Source organism: Aquarana catesbeiana, linkage group LG03 (genome assembly GCF_042186555.1).
Source record: "Aquarana catesbeiana isolate 2022-GZ linkage group LG03, ASM4218655v1, whole genome shotgun sequence".
Classification (NCBI taxonomy): Eukaryota; Metazoa; Chordata; class Amphibia; order Anura; family Ranidae; genus Aquarana; species Aquarana catesbeiana.
In genome coordinates this window covers 656,981,647-657,003,602 of record NC_133326.1, presented here as the reverse complement: position 1 = coordinate 657,003,602, position 21,956 = coordinate 656,981,647, and the positions used below count along the sequence as shown (strand labels likewise).

Sequence of the window (21,956 nt, the reverse complement as noted above, 5' to 3'; positions counted from 1 at the left end):
CAGCTCTCATTTGTTTTTGAAAATGAAGAAAGACAAAAAAAAAAATTTTTTTTTTCTTTTTTTAATTTTCAAAACTTTGTGACAAAAAGTGAGGTCTGCAAAATACTCACTATACCTCTCAGCAAATAGCTTGGGGTGTCTACTTTCCAAAATGGGGTCATTTGGGGGGGGTTTGTGCCACCTGGGCATTCCATGGCCTCCGAGACTGTGATAGGCAGTGAAGAGTGAAATCAAAAATGTACGCCCTTAGAAAGCCTGAAGGCGGTGCTTGGTTTTCGGGGTCCCATACGTGGCTAGGCTCCCAAAAAGTCTCACACATGTGGTATCCCCGTACTCAGGAGAAGCAACAGAATGTATTTTGGGGTGTAATTTCACATATTCCCATGGCATGTTTGAGCAATATATCATTTAGTGACAACTTTGTGCAAAAAAAAAAAAAAAAATAATAATAATTTGTCTCTTTCCCGCAACTTGTGTTACAATATAAAATATTCCATGAACTCGACATGCCTCTCAGCAAATAGCTTGGGGTGTCTACTTTCCAAAATGGGGTCATTTGGGGGGGGTTTGAACTGTCCTGGCATTTTATGCACAACATTTAGAAGCTTATGTCACACATCACCCACTCTTCTAACCACTTGAAGACAAAGCCCTTTCTGACACTTTTTGATTACATGAAAAAATTATTTTTTTTTGCAAGAAAATTACTTTGAACTCCCACACATTATATATTTTTTTAAAGCAAATGCCCTACAGATTAAAATGGTGGGTGTTTAATTTTTTTTTTCACACAGTATTTGCGCAGCGATTTTTCAAACGCATTTTTTGTGGAAAAAACACACTTTTTTACATTTTAATGCACTAAAACACACTATATTGCCCAAATGTTTGATGAAATAAAAAAGATGATCTTAGGCCGAGTACATGGATACCAAACATGACATGCTTTACAATTGCGCACAAACGTGCAGTGACAACAAAATAAATACATTTTTAAAAGCCTTTAAAAGCCTTTACAGGTTACCACTTTAGATTTACAGAGGAGGTCTACTGCTAAAATTACTGCCCTCGATCTGACCGTCGCGGTGATACCTCACATGCATGGTGCAATTGCTGTTTACATTTGACGCCAGACCGACGCTTGCGTTCGCCTTAGCGCGAGAGCAGGGGGGACAGGGGTGCTTTTTTTTTTTTTTTTTTTTTTTTTTTTTTTTTCTTTATTATTTTTTTGCTTTTTTATCTTATTTTAAAACTGTTCCTTTCATTTTTTTTTTTTTTTTTTAATCATTTTTATTGTTATCTCAGGGAATGTAAATATCCCCTATGATAGCAATAGGTAGTGACAGGTACTCTTTTTTGAAAAAATTGGGGTCTATTAGACCCTAGATTTCTCCTCTGCCCTCAAAGCATCTGACCACACCAAGATCGGTGTGAAAAAATGCTTCCCCAATTTCCCAATGGCGCTGTTTACATCCGGCGAAATCTAAGTCATAAAATGCTCGTAGCTTCCGGTTTCTTAGGCCATAGAGATGTTTGGAGCCACTCTGGTCTCTGATCAGCTCTATGGTCAGCTGGCTGAATCACCGGCTGCATTCTCAGGTTCCCTGTTGAGACAGGAGAGCCAGAGAAAAACACGGAAGACGGTGGGGGGGGCATTCTCTCCCACTGCTTGTAAAAGCAGTCTAGAGGCTAATTAGCCGCTAGGATTGCTTTTACATGAAAGCCGACCGCTGGCTGAAAAGAATGATACCAAGATGATACCTAAACCTGCAAGCATCATTCTGGTATAACCACTCAAAGTCGTGAATGCTGTACCTGAAGACAAAAATATGGTTAACAATAAAGCACAGTAAACGGTAAAGTATAAAAAATTGCAGACCTGAAAAGCAAACATGATAAAACATAATAACAATAAAACATTATAGAATACAGTAAAAAAGAGCAGAACAATAGAGAGAATAGAGAGAGAGAGAATAGAGAGAGAACAATAAAACGACAACTATTATTTTTTATTTTATATTTTTGTTTGTGTTTTTTTTTTTTACACTTTTTTTGTAACTGTAACTTTTATAACTGTAACCGGTTCCAGGTTCGGGTCTCTCAAAATGCGATGGCATCTTGGGAGACCCTGTGAAAGTGTGTCCTAGTCTGTGCAATGCTGTACCCTACGCTAATACTCAACTAGTGAATGGTAGCGTTCAAAACATTCACCAATGCAAAGACCAGGATTGTCAGGACAGGAGGGACAATAATAGCGGGTGTCACGCCTATATCCGCGCTTGCTGCAGACACAACATCTTTTTTGGGGGGGTTCGTTGGGTAGGGGTACTCGGGAGGACATAAAAATGCCTCTCATGCAGCCGACTGCATTTGGTTGGGGATGTGAATGGGGGAAGTACGGGCGCTGCAGAAGTGGTGGGTTCCCAATTAGGATTGGCGAATGCAGCAGGAATGGCACTATGGGCACGACGGGCCTGTGTTTGTCTTCTTGGTGGCAGCGGGACACTATTTGTGCTTGCCACCTCACCAGCTTGAACTGCACTTATGGGACTCGCCACGTCACCAAGTGTTACTGCAGTGCTGGTTTGACTACGACCGGGGTGTACTAGGCCGCTGGCGCTTGCCAGTTCACCAAAACGCTACCAAAAAAACTGTTAACGGTCGCAGGGATCAGGCCTGACTCTGCGAACGCTGCAGTTATGCATTTAGTGTTTTGTAAGTGACAGTGATCGATCGATACTGCACTTGGGTGGGCTGGGCTGGGCCGGGCGGAGGGGCAAAACGCAGGTGCTAGCAGGTATCTGGGCTGATCCCGCTAACACTGCGTTTTTGGGAACCCTAAACTGCTGGGGTTGCCAGTATAGATCTGATCGGATCAGATATTGATCAGTTCAGATACTATACCACTAAGGGAGGTGTACGGTGCGTGCGTGGGTGTTAGCGCTACTGGCACTAACCTGACGCTGCCTGGGGCTGGTGCTTGCCAGTTCACCAAAACGCTACAAAAAAAACTGTTAGCGATCGCAGGGATCAGGCCTGACTCTGCGAACGCTGCAGTTATGCGTTTAGTGTTTTGTAAGTGACAGTGATCGATCGATACTGCACTTGGGTGGGCTGGGCCGGGCGGAGGGGTAAAACGCAGTTGCTAGCAGGTATCTGGGTTGATCCCGCTAACACTGCGTTTTTGGGAACCCTAAACTGCTGGGGACGCTAGTATAGATCTGATCGGATCAGATATTGATGCGTTCAGATACTATACCACTAAGGGAGGTGTACGGTGCGTGGGTGTTAGCGGTACTGGGACTAACCTGACGCTGCCTGGGGCTGGTGCTTGCCATTTCACCAAAATGCTACCAAAAAAACTGTTAGCGATCGCAGGGATCAGGCCTGACTCTGCGAACGCTGCAGTTATGCATTTAGTGTTTTGTAAGTGACAGTGATCGATCGATACTGCACTTGGGTGGGCTGGGCCGAGCTGGGCGGAGGGGCAAAATGCAGGTGCTAGCAGGTATCTGGGCTGATCCCGCTAACACTGTGTTTTTGGGAACCCTAAACTGCTGGGGACGCTAGTACAGATCTGATCGGATCAGATATTGATCTGTACAGATACTATACCACTAAGGGAGGCGTATGCTGCGTGCGTGGGTGTTAGCGGTACTGGCGCTAATCTGACGCTGCCTGGGGCGACGCATATCACCGTCGGGTGATCAGGGGGCTAAATCTTTATTCGGTAATAAACGGCGGGTGCCCTGACACTATAAAAAATAAACAAACTAACCAGCGTCACCCGTAACGGTTATACGGTGATCAGTGGTGAAAGGGTTCACTAGGGGGCAATCAAGGGGTTAAAACATTTATTAGGTAGTATATGGGGGTCTCTGTCGCTATAAAACGCTGACGGCGAACCTAAATATTTACGTCCCTAACTAGCGTCACCAGCGACACTAATACAGCGATCAGAAAAATGATCGCTTAGCGACACTGGTGACAGGGGGTGATCAAGGGGTTAAAACTTTATTAGGGGGGGTTAGGGGGGTACCCTAGACCTACAGGGGGCCTAACACTCACTGCCCTGACACTGTAACTGTCACAAACTGACACAATACAGTAATCAGAAAAAAAAAAAAAAAAAAACCTGCTTGGTGTCAGTTTGTGACGGGGGGGGGGGGATCGGGGTGTTTAGTGTGCCTGGCATGTTCTACTGTGTGTAGTGTGTTGGTGCACTTACATTGCAGTCTTCTCTCCTCGGCCCGGAACGGAAAATACCGAGCCGAGGAGAGATGACATCATTTCCTCTGCCTCTGTGTACAATACAGAGGCAGGGAAATGATCCCATTGGCTGAGAGCGATCGCGAGGGGGGGGCCACGAATGGATGGCCTCCCCCTCACCTCCGATCGCCGGGGGAGATTTGCCGACCGCCGCAGGCACCGGGGGGGGGGTCCGATCGGACCCCCCACCCGCGGGCAGGCAAGGACGTACATATACGTCCTTTTGCCTGCCCGTGCCGCTCTGTCGACGTATATAGTCGTGCGGCGGTCGGCAACTGGTTAAGGACCGGGCCTCTTTTTGAGATTTGTTGTTTACAAGTTAAAAACATTTTTTTTTTGTTAGAAAATTACTTAGAACCCCCAAACATTATACATTTTATTTTTTTTCTAACACCCTAGAGAATAAAATGGCGGTCGTTGCAATACTTTCTGTCACACCGTATTTGCGCAGCGGGTTTACAAGTGCACTTTTTTTGGAAAAAATACACTTTTTTGAATTAAAAAATAAGACCACAGTAAAGTTAGCCCAATTTTTTTTTTTTTGTGAAAGATAATGTTACGCCGAGTAAATTGATACCCAACTTGTCACGCTTCAAAATTGCCTCCGCTCGTGGAATGGCGACAAACTTTTACCCTTAAAAATCTCCATAGGCGACATTTAAAAAATTCTACAGGTTGCATGCTTTGAGTTACAGAGGAGGTCTAGGGCTAAAATTATTGCTCTTGCTCTACCGATCGCGGCAATACCTCACATGTGTGGTTTGAACACCATTTTCATATGCGGGCGCTACTCACGTATGCGTTTGCTTCTGCACGTGAGCTCGGTGGGACGGGGCACGTTTAAAAAATTAAATTTTTTTTTTTATTTTACCTTTTTTTTATTTTTTTATTTTAACACTGTTCTTTTTAAAAAAAAAATGTCACTTTTATTCCTATTACAAGGAATGTAAACATCCCTTGTAATAGAAACAAAGCATGACAGGACCTCTTAAATATGAGATCTGGGGTCAAAAAGACCTCAGATCTCATATTTGGACTTAAATGCAATTAAAAAAAAAAAAAAAAAAAAAAAAAGGGCCCTTTAAGAGCTATGGGCGAAAGTGACGTTTTGACAAACGATATGGAGAGGGGTGGCCATCTTCCCCTCACTCGTCTCCATGTCGAGCAAGGGGAAACATCCGATCGGCTCCGTCCCTCTCCCGCCGCCGATAAAAGTGATCTTGTGGTGAATCCGCCGCAGAGACCACTCTTATCGGAAAACGGCCAGCCGGCCAAAAAATAGGATACCGGGGTTATGGCAGCTAGCTGCTGCCATAACAACGATATTCCTCTTCAAAGTTAGGACGTATATCGGCGTGCGGCGGTCCGTAAGTGGTTAAGATTAATGAAGATACACTCCCATTGTAGTAGATAAAAGCACGCATTAAATCTCGCCAGCCAGCATAAAAACAAACGCCCGCACTTCCGGGACTTGTGGGATGCAATGACGTCAGCGCGTCGTCCGCCCTATGCGTTTCGTCACAATTTGCCGTCATCCTGGGGCATGTGCGACGTGCTGCGCCATTGTCTCATATAACAAAAATATAAAACCATGCCTCCATCTGAATCAAGCTGAGTGTTCGGCTGGACGCCAACCAAGTCTCATTCGTCTTGCAAACCCATTTCCTTGTAGATTTGATCACTTACTGTACATAAAAAGATGTCCAGAAAATATATACACCCCACACATCATCGCATAGGGTACTATAATTAATTTCTATCCAGTTCTCGGGTGGGTGCTGACTATAAAGCATATCTCACAACTATCTATAGCCTATGGGACTTTTATCGAGTCACAACACCAAGGTAAAATATAAGAAAATTTATTGCATGAAAAAATACATATATTATAAATGCATATCGTTATACATGTATACCAACAGTGAAAAAACATCATCAAATGGCATTCAAAAACCTTCAAGTTTGAAAAGACTTGACATCAACATATGACAACTGAGCTCATGCTGTCCATCAGTCAAGATGGTCTGTACTTAAATTCTCTAAGCGTTTCATGAGATAAAAACTCGCTTCCTCAGGATAAGCGCACAGATAGAAAGCACATGCGAGGTTAAAAGGTTTTAAAAAAAATTTAATAAAAAAATCCCCATCCGGCTTGATGTTATAAACTTGCATAATTAAGAATTCTGTCCAAAAGTCTTCACGTAGTCAAAATGTAAAATCATATTTTTTATTTCCACATTGTATTTCAATTATTTCTAGTCTCCTCCTATTAATCAGAAAGATCTTGAAGTTTGTAAACTTACTTTGTGAAGATCCCCCACACATTTACCTCCTTGAATTCTGTCACACATAGTCACTATACCCTGTGAGTAGGCACTGCTGTGTCACACATTTCACAGAGCCTGCCTTCTGAACTACAGAGGTGCCGAGAGGAGGAGTTTCAGGAGGCGGAGTCAGTACAGGAATCACAGCAAGGTACCATGGGATATGTAGTCCTTAGATATTGTGGAGAAGTTGCAAAGCATGCAGGGAATCCAGGAAGTTGTGGAAAGAGGTGACAAGCAGAACTGACAACATGAAAGGAGATTTTTTTTTTTTAATTAAGCTTCTATTGAATTGTCAGATATAACTATTGTTTGTATTGATGTTACAATGATGCTGTTAAAAATGAAAGTTGTGACCATAGATCTCCTTCAAATGCAGTGATGCCTAGCATGAAACGGTGATTGTCATTGTTCAATTGTACATCATATTGATATTCAGGAAGGAAATTCTTGCCATTATGACGCACTCTTTCCCTCCAAACTCTGTGCTTCTGTTGGCTCATTGGCAAAGCAGAGGGAGCCACAGGCTTGTTACTCCACAAATACAAGTACAAATACAAGTACCTGTGAATAAACCGAGAGAATGATTAACAGGAAACACATTATCCTCTTTACATATGTTGACTCTATAAACAGCTACAATTGCTTTCAAGTCTTAAAATATTGATTTATGTCTGAGGTTAAGGTACATTTGTAATTCCTAGGCAAGCAGTTGTGCAAGATGTATTGCAGCATTGGAATTTTAAGCATATACCTATGATCGGACAATGTGGTTTGCTCTAGATTAAATGTGATGTGATGCTGCCCTGTATGCACAGATCTATCTTGCTCGATCATTTATTGCAGGTACTTGTATAACGCTGGCAATTTATGCAGCACTTTACATATGTTGTACATTCAGATCAGTCCCTGCTCTCAAGGAGCTTACAATCTAAGGTCCCTAACTCACGTTCATACATACACATACTAGAGTTAATATAGACAGGAGCCAATTACCTCCCAGCATGTCTTTGGAGTGTGGGAGGAAACCGGAGTACCCGGAGGAAACCCACACTGACACAAATGTTTGCAAATTTTATTCATACAAAGTGCAATGTCGATAATGCTACTCTTATGATGTTTTGTATTATCACCATGAGATTTTTTTAATACACTTCTACAATAAATTACATTTTTCAATATGTGATATATATATATATTTTTTTTAGATTATTTCATGCATTATCAAGGGATGGTGGCAAGCTACATATGTGTTCTTGTGGATCACTTAAATTACCAGGCTTATGACATCATGCACAGCTCTCTCTCTCACTCTCCTGAGAGTTTGCCAGGAAGGGAGGGGGGATGAGTCATAAGAGGGACAATGAGAGTTGCAGAGCTGTGCCTCTGTGTGTCTGTGTAAATCCAGGAAGTGAACAGGCAGCAGCTTCAGCTGCCCACAGTTAAAATGGTTGCAGCCAAACTCAGTGGAGGGAGATTTCTGCAGCATATTTGGCAAGTACAGAATCACAGCATATATAAAATAATATGCAAAGTGGTTGGAGGGAAGCTTCAGAATGGCAAAGGTGTTTTTAATACAAATGATGTGAGCAGACTGCAGTTCCTCTTTAAACTTCAGCTTTAATTATTATTGCGGTCTAAGACACTTTTTTTAAGCCCCAACAGGTTCACTAAAGCAACCCATAGACTGTGTTGGATGCAGGAACTGGAACCCATATTGACTCGGTGATTTATCTCTACTTTTTATCTTCCAGACCTTAGAGGATTTGCTGCGTACCGCTAAAAGGGGCGGATCCGTGTCACCTGATGACATCCCTCCCCCTGTGGCTGTGGGAAAGAGCACCAGTTCTCCTGCAATTTCACCTACTGCTGCTGTAGTACCCGATCTTCCCGTAAAACCCACTCCACCTGCAAATGGTATACCCCCTCAACCTCCTGTATCAGCCAGAGCCCCTCCCCCAGTACCTGTCAAACCTCAGAGTCTCCCGCAGCCTGTGACCTTGTCTTTGCCAGCAAAATCGTCCGCACCGATCACACCCATCACGCCACTCACTCCAAACAGCATGTTGGCAACCTCATCAACACCAGCCAGTCCAAGTCCAGGTAGGCAGAGCTCTGAATCATGCATCTTATTTATCAAAGTGTCTCAAACAGAGCTGTCTGTGTTGCTACAGAACAGGCAATTCAATGTAATCTATTATTTTCCAGACAGTCTAACTTTGATCAGGTGTTATTGGGAAATGAAGACTAATATTAAAAAAGCACAGCCAAAGCTTTTTTGGCTGTACTTCTCCTATGGATCCCAGGAGTGCAGTTCGTTCTGCACTCCTGTGACCCGTTTTCAGTTGACAGCAGGCTGGTGTCACAGAGCCGGTCTAGGCTCTGAAAAGATCCCTATCATATGGTCGCGATCCACCCACAATCCTGGAACGACACCGGGCTGAGCCTCTCGGTGATCTGCACAGAGCCTAAGCCAGCCGCACCCACCCCCTCCACAGCCCAGAGCTCCAGTGAGCGCTGGAGGGGAGAGCAGTGACTGGCAATAATGGCTCTTTGCTCAGAGGGGGAGAACTGAGTGATCAGCTGTGTTTGATCACTCAGTACTCACTGTACAGGTGGCAGGGGACAGGTGCAGCATTGGATCGGTAATATAATCTTTTGTTTTTGTTTTTTTATTTTAAAAAGCCATACTTCTCTTTCTTTTAACCACATACCGACCAGCACACGGCGATGTACGTCGGCATAATGGTACGGCTGGGCAAATGGGCGTACGGGTATGTCCCCTTTAAATCGCGGCATTGTGGGCATGCCCGACGCGTACTCTGTGACCGTGCCCCTGCGGGTCACGGTCACTCGATGTCCGCCGGGGGCCCGCGATCGTGTCACGGAGCGGCAGAACGGGGAGATGCCTATGTAAAGAAGGCATTTCCCTGTTCTGCCTAGCAACATGACAGAGATCTACTGCTCCTGTCATCGGGAGCAGTGATCTCTGTCATGTTCTAGTGAGACAATCCCCCCCCCACAGTTAGAATCACCCCCTAGGACACACTTAACCCCTTGATTGCCCCCTAGTGTTTAACCCCTTCCCTGCCACTGTCATTTTCACAGTAATCAGTGCATTTTTATAGCACTGATCACTGTATAAATGACAATGGTCCCAAAATGGTGTCAAAAGATCGCCATTTACTAATATAAAAAAAATATATAATAAAAATGCCATAAATCTATCCCCTATTTTGAAAACGCTATAACTTTTGCGCAAACCAGTCAATATGCGCTTATTGCGATATTTTTTGAAAAACAATGTAGAAGAATACATATCGGCCTAAACTGAGAAAGAAATTTGTTTTTTTATATATATTTTTTGGGGGTATTTATTATAGTAAAAAGTATTGCTTTTTTTTTTCAAAATTTACGCTTTATTTTTTTGTTTATAGCGCAAAAAATAAAAACCACAGAGGCACTCAAATACCACCAAAAGAAAGCTCTATTTGTGGGGAAAAAAGGGCGTCAATTTTGTTTGGGTGCCACGTCGCACGACCACGCAATTGTCAGTTAAAGCGGCGCAGTGCCGTATCGCAAAAAGTGCTCTGGTCAGGAAGGGGGTAAATCTTTCAGGAGCTGAAGTGGTTAAAGACCATGCTGATTTTTTCAGGGTAACAATGCCAATATTGAAAGTATAGTGTTTGAATAGAATTGGTTAGTGTGGGTAAAACAGGCACGTTTATGTCAGATGCTGTTAAGCATGGTGTCCATGTCCTCTGTCTCAGCTGATGTTTTTTTATTCTAGTAATTGATGGAAACAAAGCACGGGTGCTGGAGCGTCAGAGACAGTATAAATTGGCAGCACTGAAGAGCAAACAGGAAGGAGATGCAGAACTGGCCAGCAAGTATTATCGTATTGCAAAGGTGATTCTAAAACGATCAATAAGACAGGCTGAACATATGGCCCAATAAAAAAGAAGGACCAGGAACTCAACCCATCTGGCCTCATATGTCACCTGGGATGCTTTATTTCCAGCTAATTTATGTTTTGACAATGCGGGAAAGGCTTTGAGACTTTATATTGCCGAGTCCACATTAGCATAATTTCCAGTCACTTCTAGTTCCTATCACTGGGATGAAAAGTAATGGGACTCTACACTTTTTTTGTTGAAGAGTGGATCCTTATAGGATGCTGTTTGTGGGGGTTATTTACTAAAAATTGAAGCATGCAATATCTGGTGCAGCTCCGCATAGAAGCAATCCGCTTCCAGGTTTTATTGTATCGCATACCAGCCCATTATGAGACATTTACCTGCAAACGAAGCCCGGGCTGTCCCCTGTGCAGGCTGCATCCATCTTCACCCCTCTTCCTTCCGGGGCCGCGGACTCCGGCTCTGTGACTGGCCGGAGCCGCGTGACGTCACTCCTAGGCATGCGCGCGGGAGCTGTCAGTCACGGCACTTGCAAGTGAAGAAACGGCACGCAGGTCCGTTTTCTTCACAGCGCATGCGCCGATGACATCACCGGCGCACGTTTAGGAGATATTTCCACTACCTGTAGGTAAGCCTTATTCTAGGCCAGGGTTCTCCAAACGTTCTAAGCAAAGGGCCAGTTTACTGTCCTTCAGACTTTAGGGGGGCCGGACTGTGGTGTGTGGGAGCAGAAAATGCTCCAGCATCAGTGGGGATAAATAATGCCCCATCATTTGATGCAGTGGGAGTGATTGTGCCCCATTATTGGTGTCAGTGGGAGGAACTGTACCCCATCATTGGTGTTATTAAGCTCCATTGTTGGCGTCGCCGGGAGGAATTGTGCCCCATCATTGATGTCATTGGGAGGAATTGTACCCCTTCATAGGAATTAGTTGGGGTGCATTAAGCCCCATTGTTGGTATCAGTGGATGAAATAGTGCCCCAAGGGTCGGATAAAAGCATGCAATGGGCTGCATCTGGCCCCCGGGTCGCAGTTTGGAGACCACTGTTCTAGGCTTACCTATAGGTAAATATCACAGAAAAGGGTTTACAACCACTTTAATTGAACAAGCTGAAGTTAGAAGCTGATTGGCTACCATGCACAGCTGCACCAGATTCTGGGTGCTCCAGGTTTAGTAAATTTCCTCCAATGTCTTCCTGTCCCAGTGACACAAGGATAAAAAAATGAGCCTAGAATTTAATTGTAAACCGTAATATTAAAGTCCAGATATAACTATATCCTAAAGACAAATGATTTACAAAAGCCGACACGTTTTTGGGGCTTAGCTCCACTGCCTTCATCAGGGCTTGAAGAAGGAAGGAAACAAAGTATGCAGACTCAGAATTCAAAGCTGTGAAAACACTCAGCACAGCGTTCATCAGCAGCTGGTTCAAGCTCAGCCCCCAAATGCATTGATTTTTGTAAACCGTTTGTCTTTGGAAACAACTATTATCTGGACTTGAATATTACGGTGTGGGACTTCAATTTTAGACTAGTTCATCCTCATCACTGTGGGAACCCAGAAGCTGCCAGCCCAATATCCAAATTCATCTATAGTCCTACTGCTATTGTACTGTTGGTGCTTACTACAACAATACAAAACTGATAAGACTCCAGGATTCCAGCGCCTTGAACCCCCTTAAGGACAAGGATGAAAAATGATGGACAGGAACGCTCATACAAAAATAAAAACCTCGCCCTCAACAGAGTTAGATTTCCCTCTAAAGCCTTGTTTACACAAACGTACCGTACTTAAGCGTAGGCCAACATGAGGACCGTGTTTGCCTGCATAGGAATGCACAAGTGTCCCATGCATCCTTGTGCAGATAGTCCTGTTTATGTCAATGGGGATGCAGTGGCTGCACAGACACACAATCTGACAGCTGTGTGGGTGCGGGTCTCTGAATGCACGCGGTCTGTGTTCAGGGACACTCACGGATGTCAAATTTGGAGCAACAGCTCCATGCTGCTGCTGTGTCCCAATTCACATGAATGGGACTGCCTGCATGTGGCTGCACAGGAAACCTGAATATTCTATGCAGCCAAACCTGGCCTTTGGGTGTACTCTTAAAGTGGTTGTAAACCTCAGACATGAAATATGAACAAAGAATATCCCTCTACAGTGTGTACTTGTCTCAATTAAGAGCACTAAGTGTCAATTTTGTCTGCTTCCTCATTCCTCTATCAGCATGAATCACTTCTGACAAGCTTTCCTGACACCGAGAGAAAAATGGTGACAGGGGAGGGATCTCCAGCAGATTGACAGCCTCTGCTCTGTTCCTGTGTGAAAAGGGTGGGGTTGTCCCTTACCTCCAATCAGCTTTCAGAGCTCTCCTCACTGAGCTATGCGGAGTGTAACTTCAGCTCTCCGCCCCCTGTTTTCTGACAGCTCAGAAGGCTGTATAAATTCTGGAATTTGAACAGATGTAGAGAAGAGAAGACTGCAAATAAACCGGTACAACTTGTGTAAGGAGGATTTAATTCATCTCTGTGCATTACCTGAGGCCAGTCACTTCACTGGGTATATGTAAGGTTTTACAAGCACTTTAGGTATGCCCATGTAAATGAGGCCTAAATGTAAAACATATATGTGCAGTATTTGTGTTGCCTCTCTGCCATTTTTAAAGCACCAGCCCCTTGTCTTCTTCTTCTTGCAGTCCCTTGACCCCATGCTCTCTGCGCTGGATTCAGGACAGCCAGTAAACTTGAACAGTCTCCCTCCTCCTCCTCCACCAGGTCAGACAAAACTTTTAAATCTTTTGTTAGCAGCAAATCCAAGCAGGCTTTTTGTAAGCTGAATTAGTTGACCTAGGTATGCGGGGACGACTTGATGATTTAATTGGTTCCCGGATTACATACCCTTTTTAAAATGTATTTTAGATATGTATAAGAATTTGTTTTGAATAAATCAAAAAAGAACAACAATGCATGGGAAAGGTTGAAAAGTTTGTTTCCATGTACCGTTTGTAATATTCTATGTATATGGGGCGGTCATTTTTGCCTTTGTCCCTTGTTAAGAAGGCAGTGCGTCCATTATCGTGTAAATATGATCATTACAAATGCAGTAATGCAAACCAACCATGTTCACTTTGCATCATTCAGTGATGAATTACGATTGGCAGCCATAAGTCACAGTATTTTATGCTTTGTCTTTCAAATAAAAAATTTGTAGATTTTTAAAGTTGACTTCTGATTGAATATTGGTATAAAGCTGTGCTAACAGTCATGCTAGCATGGCTGAATAAAAAATATATTAATAGGGCTAAAATGCTATCCCTGAAGAAAATGCAGCTTTCAGTTCTTTTTGGTTCTGCTCACATACTCAAAAGCCCCTGGAGGCAAATCTTTGATATCCAGTGAAGGGGTAGATCAGCTAATGTAAATTTGAATCTCCTTCATAAGAAATCCAATGGCCATATGTCTAGGACTTTTATTTGGTCCGCAGTAGATGGACTGCTGTAAACAACACATCTTGGTCCCCATTTCCCACATTTGTATTTTATTTGGTTAGTTCCATTTTGGGTTGTGTTGTGGGGCTAGAAGTAATTATTTTCCTAGGAGGTTGTCAGAAACCATGAAATCAGACCAAGACAGAAGTACAAATAAATCACACTTGTTTAATAATAAAAGTAAAAAGAACAAACTTAGTCAAAACATAGCCAGAGTTCAGTAACCGGAACGGATAGTCAGCCAAGCCAGAAGTCAGTGATCAATGTAGTGAAACAGCAAGCAGGATCCGGAGCCAGAAGAATGTCAGCAAAGCAAGTCTTTAAACAGGAACACAGAAGATCCTCTCTGTGATGTTGACCAAGGCGAAGGCAGAGATCCTCTGGGCTGAACGGCTTAAGTAGGCAGGACTGACGAGCAGGATATCATCAACAGGTGAGTACCTGTGGAGAGAGATGGGAGCTGGCAAGTAGCCGACAGCTGAGCGGCCAGCTCTGAGAAGGAAGGGATGAGCCCAGCCCTGACAGAGATATTATTTAGGTGGTAGGAGATATGATATTGCTGGGGGATATTGGAAGGGGTAGGGTGGATAAAAATTGTCGCTTTTCAAAAAAAAAAATCAGATATTTTCTTCTTTTTTTTCAATTTTTTTTTTTTTTATCAAATTAATTTGAATAAAAAGCATGAAATGGAGCTTGGTTACGTAACATGAAGCTGTATATTCTGCAATATTTACATTTTTGATAAACTCATTCAATGAATCCAAGCTCTGCAAGCTGAGATAACATGCACTGCATTGATGCATTCATACAATGTCACAGTAACCATGAGATAAAACAAAGTTCAGGAATATTCCTTTATCCCATTGTTTTGTAAATCTATGTACACTACAAACTGTATGATTGAATCGGTTCTGATATTGCTGTTTTACAAACCTGACAGCTTATTATTCTAAATAGGAAACCTTCATTTTGTTTGCAGATATTAAAGATTCTAACTACCAGCAAGAAGAAGTCCTTACAATTAAAGAGCACCTGTCATTTCAGATCCATCATGGCAGCGCCTGTTAGCGGGCATCCACTCACCCGCTGCCGCCACGTCCCTCACCTTGTTGTGTCACTTCCGCATCACCAGCCGTCCCATTAAAGTGAATGGGACTGTCGGTGAGTCAACAGAGAGTCAGAGGAGGAGCCTCTGCTGGACAGAGATGACAGTTGCTCTTTAAAAGTTATTTAAATTGACATGATTTAAATCAAATCCACCCTGGAAGGGTGCCAACTGATATTTTAATATTTGGGGATTATTAGCAACGCTTGTGAATATCATATTTCTGGGAGTTTCATTTTGGTATGGGTTGAGGAGATAATACGATTATGGTGCTGGAAGATCTTATAATAGTGGGGGAGGCTATTATTACACAGGAAAAGCTGTTCGCTATGGGCATCAAGACATTTTGCACTCTGTATGTTGTTATGAATGTTCTGATTGTTGTTTACAACTAATATGGCAGAATAAAAAATTAAGAATACCTGTCCACAGCAGATGAGCAACCGTCCAGTAAGCCGTCGGTCCCCCAGTCTCCAGTGAGCACAGAGTCTCCAGTCTCTGCAGGTAAGTACTGTTCACTGCAGTTCAGACTCTTGTAAGTGTCATATATTTTTGTGTTATTCTTTCTGTATTATCATATTTATTGTCTTTTCTATCATGCAGACAAGACAACTGTACCTAAAAACACCTTAACATTTTGTAGTAGTTTTTCCAGCTATAGCCACCTACAGTACCTCACTACTTTGCCTTTGCTTTAGATGCTATGGAGACAGTGCTTTGTTTACACTCAGACTGTCTTTGCCTTCACTCTTCTCTTCACTCTTTGGCTTCTAAGGACCGCATTCAGTTTGCAGGACATTTTAAAATGCATTCATTTAAATGCATCTGGTTCACATATGTGCATTGCATGCACATTGCCCAAAAAACGTGTGCGTTTTCTGGGCATTGCGGTGCGAATTACAAGCACATTATCTTCTATGGGAACGCATCTGATTCGCAGATGCATTCCGTTCTGAACACTAATTCTCTCCTTCTCCTCACTACACCTCCCCCCTCTCCCCCCTCTCCATGCTCACTGCACTGATCCGCAGCTACAAGGGAGAGGAACCGCTGAACAGCTGTTTTTTATCTTGGCAGAGAAAACGGAGCTGGAATTCGCACCGCACATGTGTGAACCCAGCCTAAAAGGATAAGTTCACTTTAAAAAAAAAAAGCAGCACATCTTTTTGCAGGTTAAAAAAAAATTGCATTTATTATTTTTGCTCTGCAAAGTACCTGCAGAGCATTGCACCAGCGATCACAGAGGCAATGTCAGGCTCCTTTAGACTCTTAGTACAGCTGTCTGCCTGTACCTCCATAGGGGTAGATCATCATTCTTCTTCTTTCTTCTTTCTTCTTTCTTCTTTCTTCTTTCTTCTTTCTTCTTTCTTCTTTCTTCTTTCTTCTTTCTTCTTTCTTCTTTCTTCTTTCTTCTTTCTTCTTTCTTCTTTCTTCTTCCTTCTTCTTCCTTCTTCATTATTATTTAAGGTACTTGTATAGCGCCGCCAATTTACACAGCGCTTTACATATACATTGAACATTCACATCAGTCCCTACCCTCAAGGAGCTTACAATCTATGGTCCCTAACTCACATTCATATACTAGGGCCAATTTAGACAGAAGCCAATTAACCTACCAGCATGTCTTTGGATCAATTACTGGAGGGCAGGAAAATTAATCGCAGTTCATTGAGAACTACAAGCCGGCTGCCACAGTGGAAGATTGGACTTGTAGTTTATTTGTTCGCAGAACTCTGTAAATGAATAACGCAGCTTTTATGAATGGAGCCCTGCACAGCTGTGCTGTGTTCAAATGTTGACAGCAGGTGCGGGGAGAGGATCCTTCGCTCGCTGTCACAGGTAAGGGGGGGGGGGGAGCAGCAGTGCAGGAGGAGGTTGATGAACATGTCACATACTAAATATGGATGTAACATGTTCAGCAAGGTGAATTTATCCTTAAAGCTCGTAGCACTGCATCATAGGAGCAAAGGGAGAAGGGACATTTGCTCCTTCATACCCAACAGTTTTGGGTATTTCCCAGAGCTCCAGCTAAGAAATGAAGGCGCACAAGTAAAATGCTTATCTACTGCTAGTGTGAACCCTGCATACAGGCTGCCCAGTGCAGCAGTTATGTTGTAGAGACAAATATGTACTTTTCTTTAGTATTCAGGGGCACAGAAATTCAGAGACTATTGGGTTATATCGCCACCATCAGGATTATTTGGACACTGGCAAACCAAAGAATTGTGACCAGCCCAGTGTAACCCCTCCTACTCCCAGAATGCCTTCGTTTTTTGGTAGTATCCAGGAGGATGGACATCTTTCCTCTGCTCTGCTTGACCTTTCTAGTTAAACTCAACCTACGCATTTGACTTCCTGCAGGTCAATCGCAAGGCGGCCATGTCGCATAGGCTTACTTAAATTTGCTGGGCTGCTGGAGGGACACCTGGCGGTTCACAGAGCCCCAGCCTCACCATTTTAACAGGATATTTTTTTTTCTGGCTTGTCCCCCCAAAAGTCTACTGGTGGGAGAGTCCGCCTTGTTTATGCCTGAAAACCCCTTTGTGACATATACCCTAGACACCTAGGTCGATCGTCTGAAAGGCCTCCCTCCCTATTCTGTTGGCTTTTATGACCTAAAGCACTAGTTGAGATATTATCCAGTGTTTTGATATACTGTGCATTAATTCACCATGTACCTTATTTTTCTGTATGTACGCCAAGATGATGGGCTTATTGTTGGGCAGCCCAGTGGCTAAGTGGTTAAGTGGTTAGCCACCTCACACCTGGCAGCTCTAGGGTCGTCAGTCCAAATCCCAAGCAGGACACTACCTGCCTGGAGTTTGTATGTTCTCTCTGTGCCTGCGTGGGTTTCCTCCGGGTACTCCGGTTTTCTCCCACACTCCAAAGACATGCTGGCAGGCCTGTCTAAATTGGTCTTAGTATGTGTAGGTATGAATGTGAGTCGGGGAGCTTAGATTGTAAGCTCCTTGAGATCAGGGGCTGATGTGAATGTACCATATGTATGTAAAAGGCGCTGTATAAATTGACAGCGCTATACAGAAGGACCTGTAATAGAAAAAAATAATAATTGTTTGTTTTCTTTATCTTACCCTGATTTATTTTTGTAGCAGCTATCCAGATAAGCATTTTCCAGCTTTGGAGGCCATACCCAGAGCCCGCTGAGCTGGTCGATGATTGTGGTGCCAGCCTAGAATGTGATCTTTGGGCACTGCATTGTACCACTTTTTTTTCTAGACCTGATTGTACTGTGTTAGTAAGCCACAAAATGCTTTCTGGATACAGAGTTGGGGCATAGTCCCAGGTGTGACCTTGTCTTCCCTAGTGTGAGCTGAGCATTGGAAACTAATTCTTAAGACCATTGAGTGCTATTTAAATCCCAATTTTCATTCTGTTTACTGTTGAAGGGGTTTAACACTGAGTACTGACATCAGCCGCTAGGTAGCTTGTCAGTCGTTCTCTTCAACTAAGGAAGCACCTTTTCCATTTCAGCTCTTGACTGCAAGTGACACGGATCCATCCTAGGTTTGCCTCTGCTCTCCATATACAGGGATCTGATCTCCTCCATCTGCCCAAAGGCCTAGCCTTCTACCCTGAACTATGATGTCCCTGCCTTATGGTGCACCATGTCAGGACCTAGACTCATGTAGAGTGGTCCTTCTATATTATGAATGAATGATTTGTAAAGCGCTGCAAATGCTGGTGGTTTTCTTCCATGCGGATGTAAGTCAGAAGAGCGTTCCATAGCCGATGTCCTTGGCCTGCGAATCTTCGCTCTCCCTTTGCTTTGTAGCGGTATTTGGGAATGATGAGGAGGTTTTGGTTAGCTGATCTAAGACTGCGATTGGGTGTGTAGTGTTATATTTTCTCTCGAAGATATAGAGGAGCGTTTCCTTGTATGCATTTGTGGGTGAGGCAGAGGGTCTTGAATGTGATCCGATTCTTTACGGTTAGCCAGTGTAGGCTCCTCAGGGATGGGGAAATGGATTCCCAGGGTTTTTTTTCCTGTTAACAGTCTTGCCGCCGTGTTTTGGATGAGTTGTAAGCGCGCAAGCTGATATTGGGGTAATCCTATGTAGAGCGAGTTTGCATAGTCGAGTTGGGAATTGATGATTGTTCCAACTACTGCTGCTTTGTCCTCTTCTGGGATGAAGGGGATGAGTTTACGTAGCAGGCGGAGGAGATGGTGGGATCCCCTAATACTGATCCTATTTGTGCATCCATTGACATTTCTGAGTCAAAGAAGACCCCGAGACTCTTGGCTTTGGTGCTTGGAGAGATGGTCTGTCCGAAGACGGTGGGAGGTGTCCACGGAGTCTTAGTTTTGGAATTTTTGTTAGCGTGTAGAAGAAGTTCTGTCTTTGAACCGTTAAGTTTGAGGGAGCTAATGGTCATCCAGTCATCTATCAAAGTGAGGCATTTCTCTAATTGCTGCTGATGGTCTTTTTGTCCAGTGATGCGAAAGTAGAGTTGGGTGTCATCAGCGTATGAGTGGAAGCAGAGGTCCAATTTTCTGATGATATTGAGGTGATATTAGGGGCCTCCAGCTCACAATTCACTTCTGGTTCCAGTGCTGCCTACAGTGCACCAACTAAAAAAGGAATGCAGTTGATGGCCTGAGATTTTTCCTTTAGATCACACAAGATCTTACTAATTTGCTCATGCTAATTCATAGTTCAATTAGTAATTTGTAGAAGAAGGCAATGACATGGCAAGCTTCTCTGATTGTGTTACCTTATGGCTAGATAGTGGGATGGGGTGTGTGCACAATTACATATACTGTATTGTATTACAAATAAAGTTAAAAAAAATACAAATATTAATCTAGGTTTAATGCACAGGGAACAGTCATGAAAGTGATTAAATTGTGCCTCCCTCTCTCTGCCCAAAATTAATCCATCCTCGGCTAGAGTTAAATTCAAATTTCTGGATCTTCTCCTGATTGCAGCTCCTCCTGCACCTCCTAAGGACCTCTTGGAGGCCTTACAGCAGAGGATGGAAAAATATCGCAGTGCAGCAGAGCAGGCAAAGGGGAAGGGTGATGATCGCAAGGCGCGGATGCACGAACGTATTGTGAAGGTAAGAAGAGAGTAACCTGATCTTGTCTGTTAATGTTTTCCTTTATCCAGGTCATGCCTAACAGTAGTTAACTGCTTCCTGCCCACATCATTGTAAAATGATGGACGGGCAGGAACTCTATTGTTCTGGAAGGTCATCATATGACATCCTCCCGAGAACACGCATCGTGCAACTGCTCCAGGCTACGCTCCAGCGCGATCTCTCACCATTTCTATAGCAACTGTGTTTTTTTTTTTTTTTTTTTTTTGTTTTTTTTTTGTTTTTTGGTCCCTTGACTACCTATAGTGTATGTGTGCATTTGGTTCTCCTGTTCACTTGCAGACATATTTTTCCAGTTTGCTGTCACAAATCGCTACACTTCCTCCCATTTCAGCCTACTTATAACTTTGTCCGAGTATCCTGGGCATTCAGGGTCCCATATCTAAGGTCGGGCATGCACCAAGGCTATATTATCTCTTATGAGAGAGATCATGGGCCGCCATCGCTCTTCTCTCTATTTGTACCCTCCCTGGAACTTTGAGTCATTCTCAGGTATCTTCTGCGACTCTGATGTGCTTCCTGTTGTTTTTTCTTTAATTTTTTGCCGCTGCTATCTGCAGGTGAAATTACACACTGCGATATATGCGATAAATCAGTCCTGGACGCACTTAACCTCATTTTTTTTTTTTAACCGCACAAAACAGCATGAAATAAAACAGTCGCTAAACACAGTGCATGAATGGGGTCATAGGAGTGCATTGTCTGAGTTTAGTTGTAGTAGATAACTTTATCTATCCGGAGCTAAAAGCTGAACTCTAACCACTTATGGGAAAGTGGCATAAGGCATGTTCGACTTTTAAACTGCAAATATGGTGCCTTTTGAACTGGAAACCAGAGGCAGGACTTTTCACGTTATTTTGTAAAATGGCATTTGCATTTCTGCTGTGCTTGCTATATACTTGTCTCCCCATATGTATATGTGTTTTGTAGGCATTTTCTTAATAGTTTCTCTCCATTTGGGCATGGGGATGTTAGATATTACTCAGTGGCGGCTGGTGGGTTTTTTTTTTGGGGGGGGCAGGGAGGGTATTCTTTGTTTGCCGCCCCCCAAAAAAAAAGAACCCACCAGCCGCCACTGAGTAATATCTAACATCCCCATGCCCAAATGGAGAGAAACTATTAAGAAAATGCCTACAAAACACATATACATATGGGGAGACAAGTATATAGCAAGCACAGCAGAAATGCAAATGCCATTTTACAAAATTACTTGAAAAGTCCTGCCTCTGGTTTCCAGTTCAAAAGGCACCATATTTCCAGCAGCGTGGCATGGCACTGAATTTACTTTATTTTTAGTGTTTGTGTGTGGGATTAATTAAGTTAATTACATTCTCTTCTGTGCCCCTTTGCAGCAATACCAAGATGCCATTCGTAGCCACAAGGCTGGGAAGCCAGTCAATGTAGCAGAGCTACCGGTGCCACCAGGTCTGTATGAACAGTTCAGCCTGCTGTTGGTAATGCATTGTAGAAGATAAAGTGCTTTATCCCCATGATAATCAAAACGAATTTAAAGTGATTGTAAGGGTTTGTTTGTTTTTTTTTTTTTAATAACAAACATATCATACTTACCTCCACTGTGCAGCTCGTTTTGCACAGAGTGGCCCTGAACCTGCTCTTCTGGGGTCCCCTGGCAGCTCCTCCACGCATCAGATAACCCCCTCGGGGAAGCGATTCCCCGAGGGGGTTCCCTTGTGGGCACGCTGCAGCATTCCATAGCCCCCAAATGTATGACTT

At 43.4% G+C, this 21,956-nt stretch overlaps 1 protein-coding gene across 2 annotated transcripts in view; it reads left to right on the top strand.

The window, feature by feature from the left end:
* Nucleotides 1–21,956, top strand: part of CC2D1A (coiled-coil and C2 domain containing 1A) — a 113,781-nt gene that overhangs the window by 25,175 nt on the left and 66,650 nt on the right. Inside the window, exons 6-11 of one of the 2 annotated variants that reach the window (XM_073622763.1) lie at nucleotides 8,348–8,696; nucleotides 10,384–10,502; nucleotides 13,208–13,286; nucleotides 15,540–15,608; nucleotides 20,053–20,183; nucleotides 21,575–21,647. In XM_073622763.1, the coding sequence (XP_073478864.1) occupies nucleotides 8,348–8,696; nucleotides 10,384–10,502; nucleotides 13,208–13,286; nucleotides 15,540–15,608; nucleotides 20,053–20,183; nucleotides 21,575–21,647 (820 nt within the window). Of the gene's footprint in view, nucleotides 1–8,347; nucleotides 8,697–10,383; nucleotides 10,503–13,207; nucleotides 13,287–15,536; nucleotides 15,609–20,052; nucleotides 20,184–21,574; nucleotides 21,648–21,956 lie in introns of both variants that reach the window. The other variant, XM_073622762.1, reaches the window with a different exon arrangement.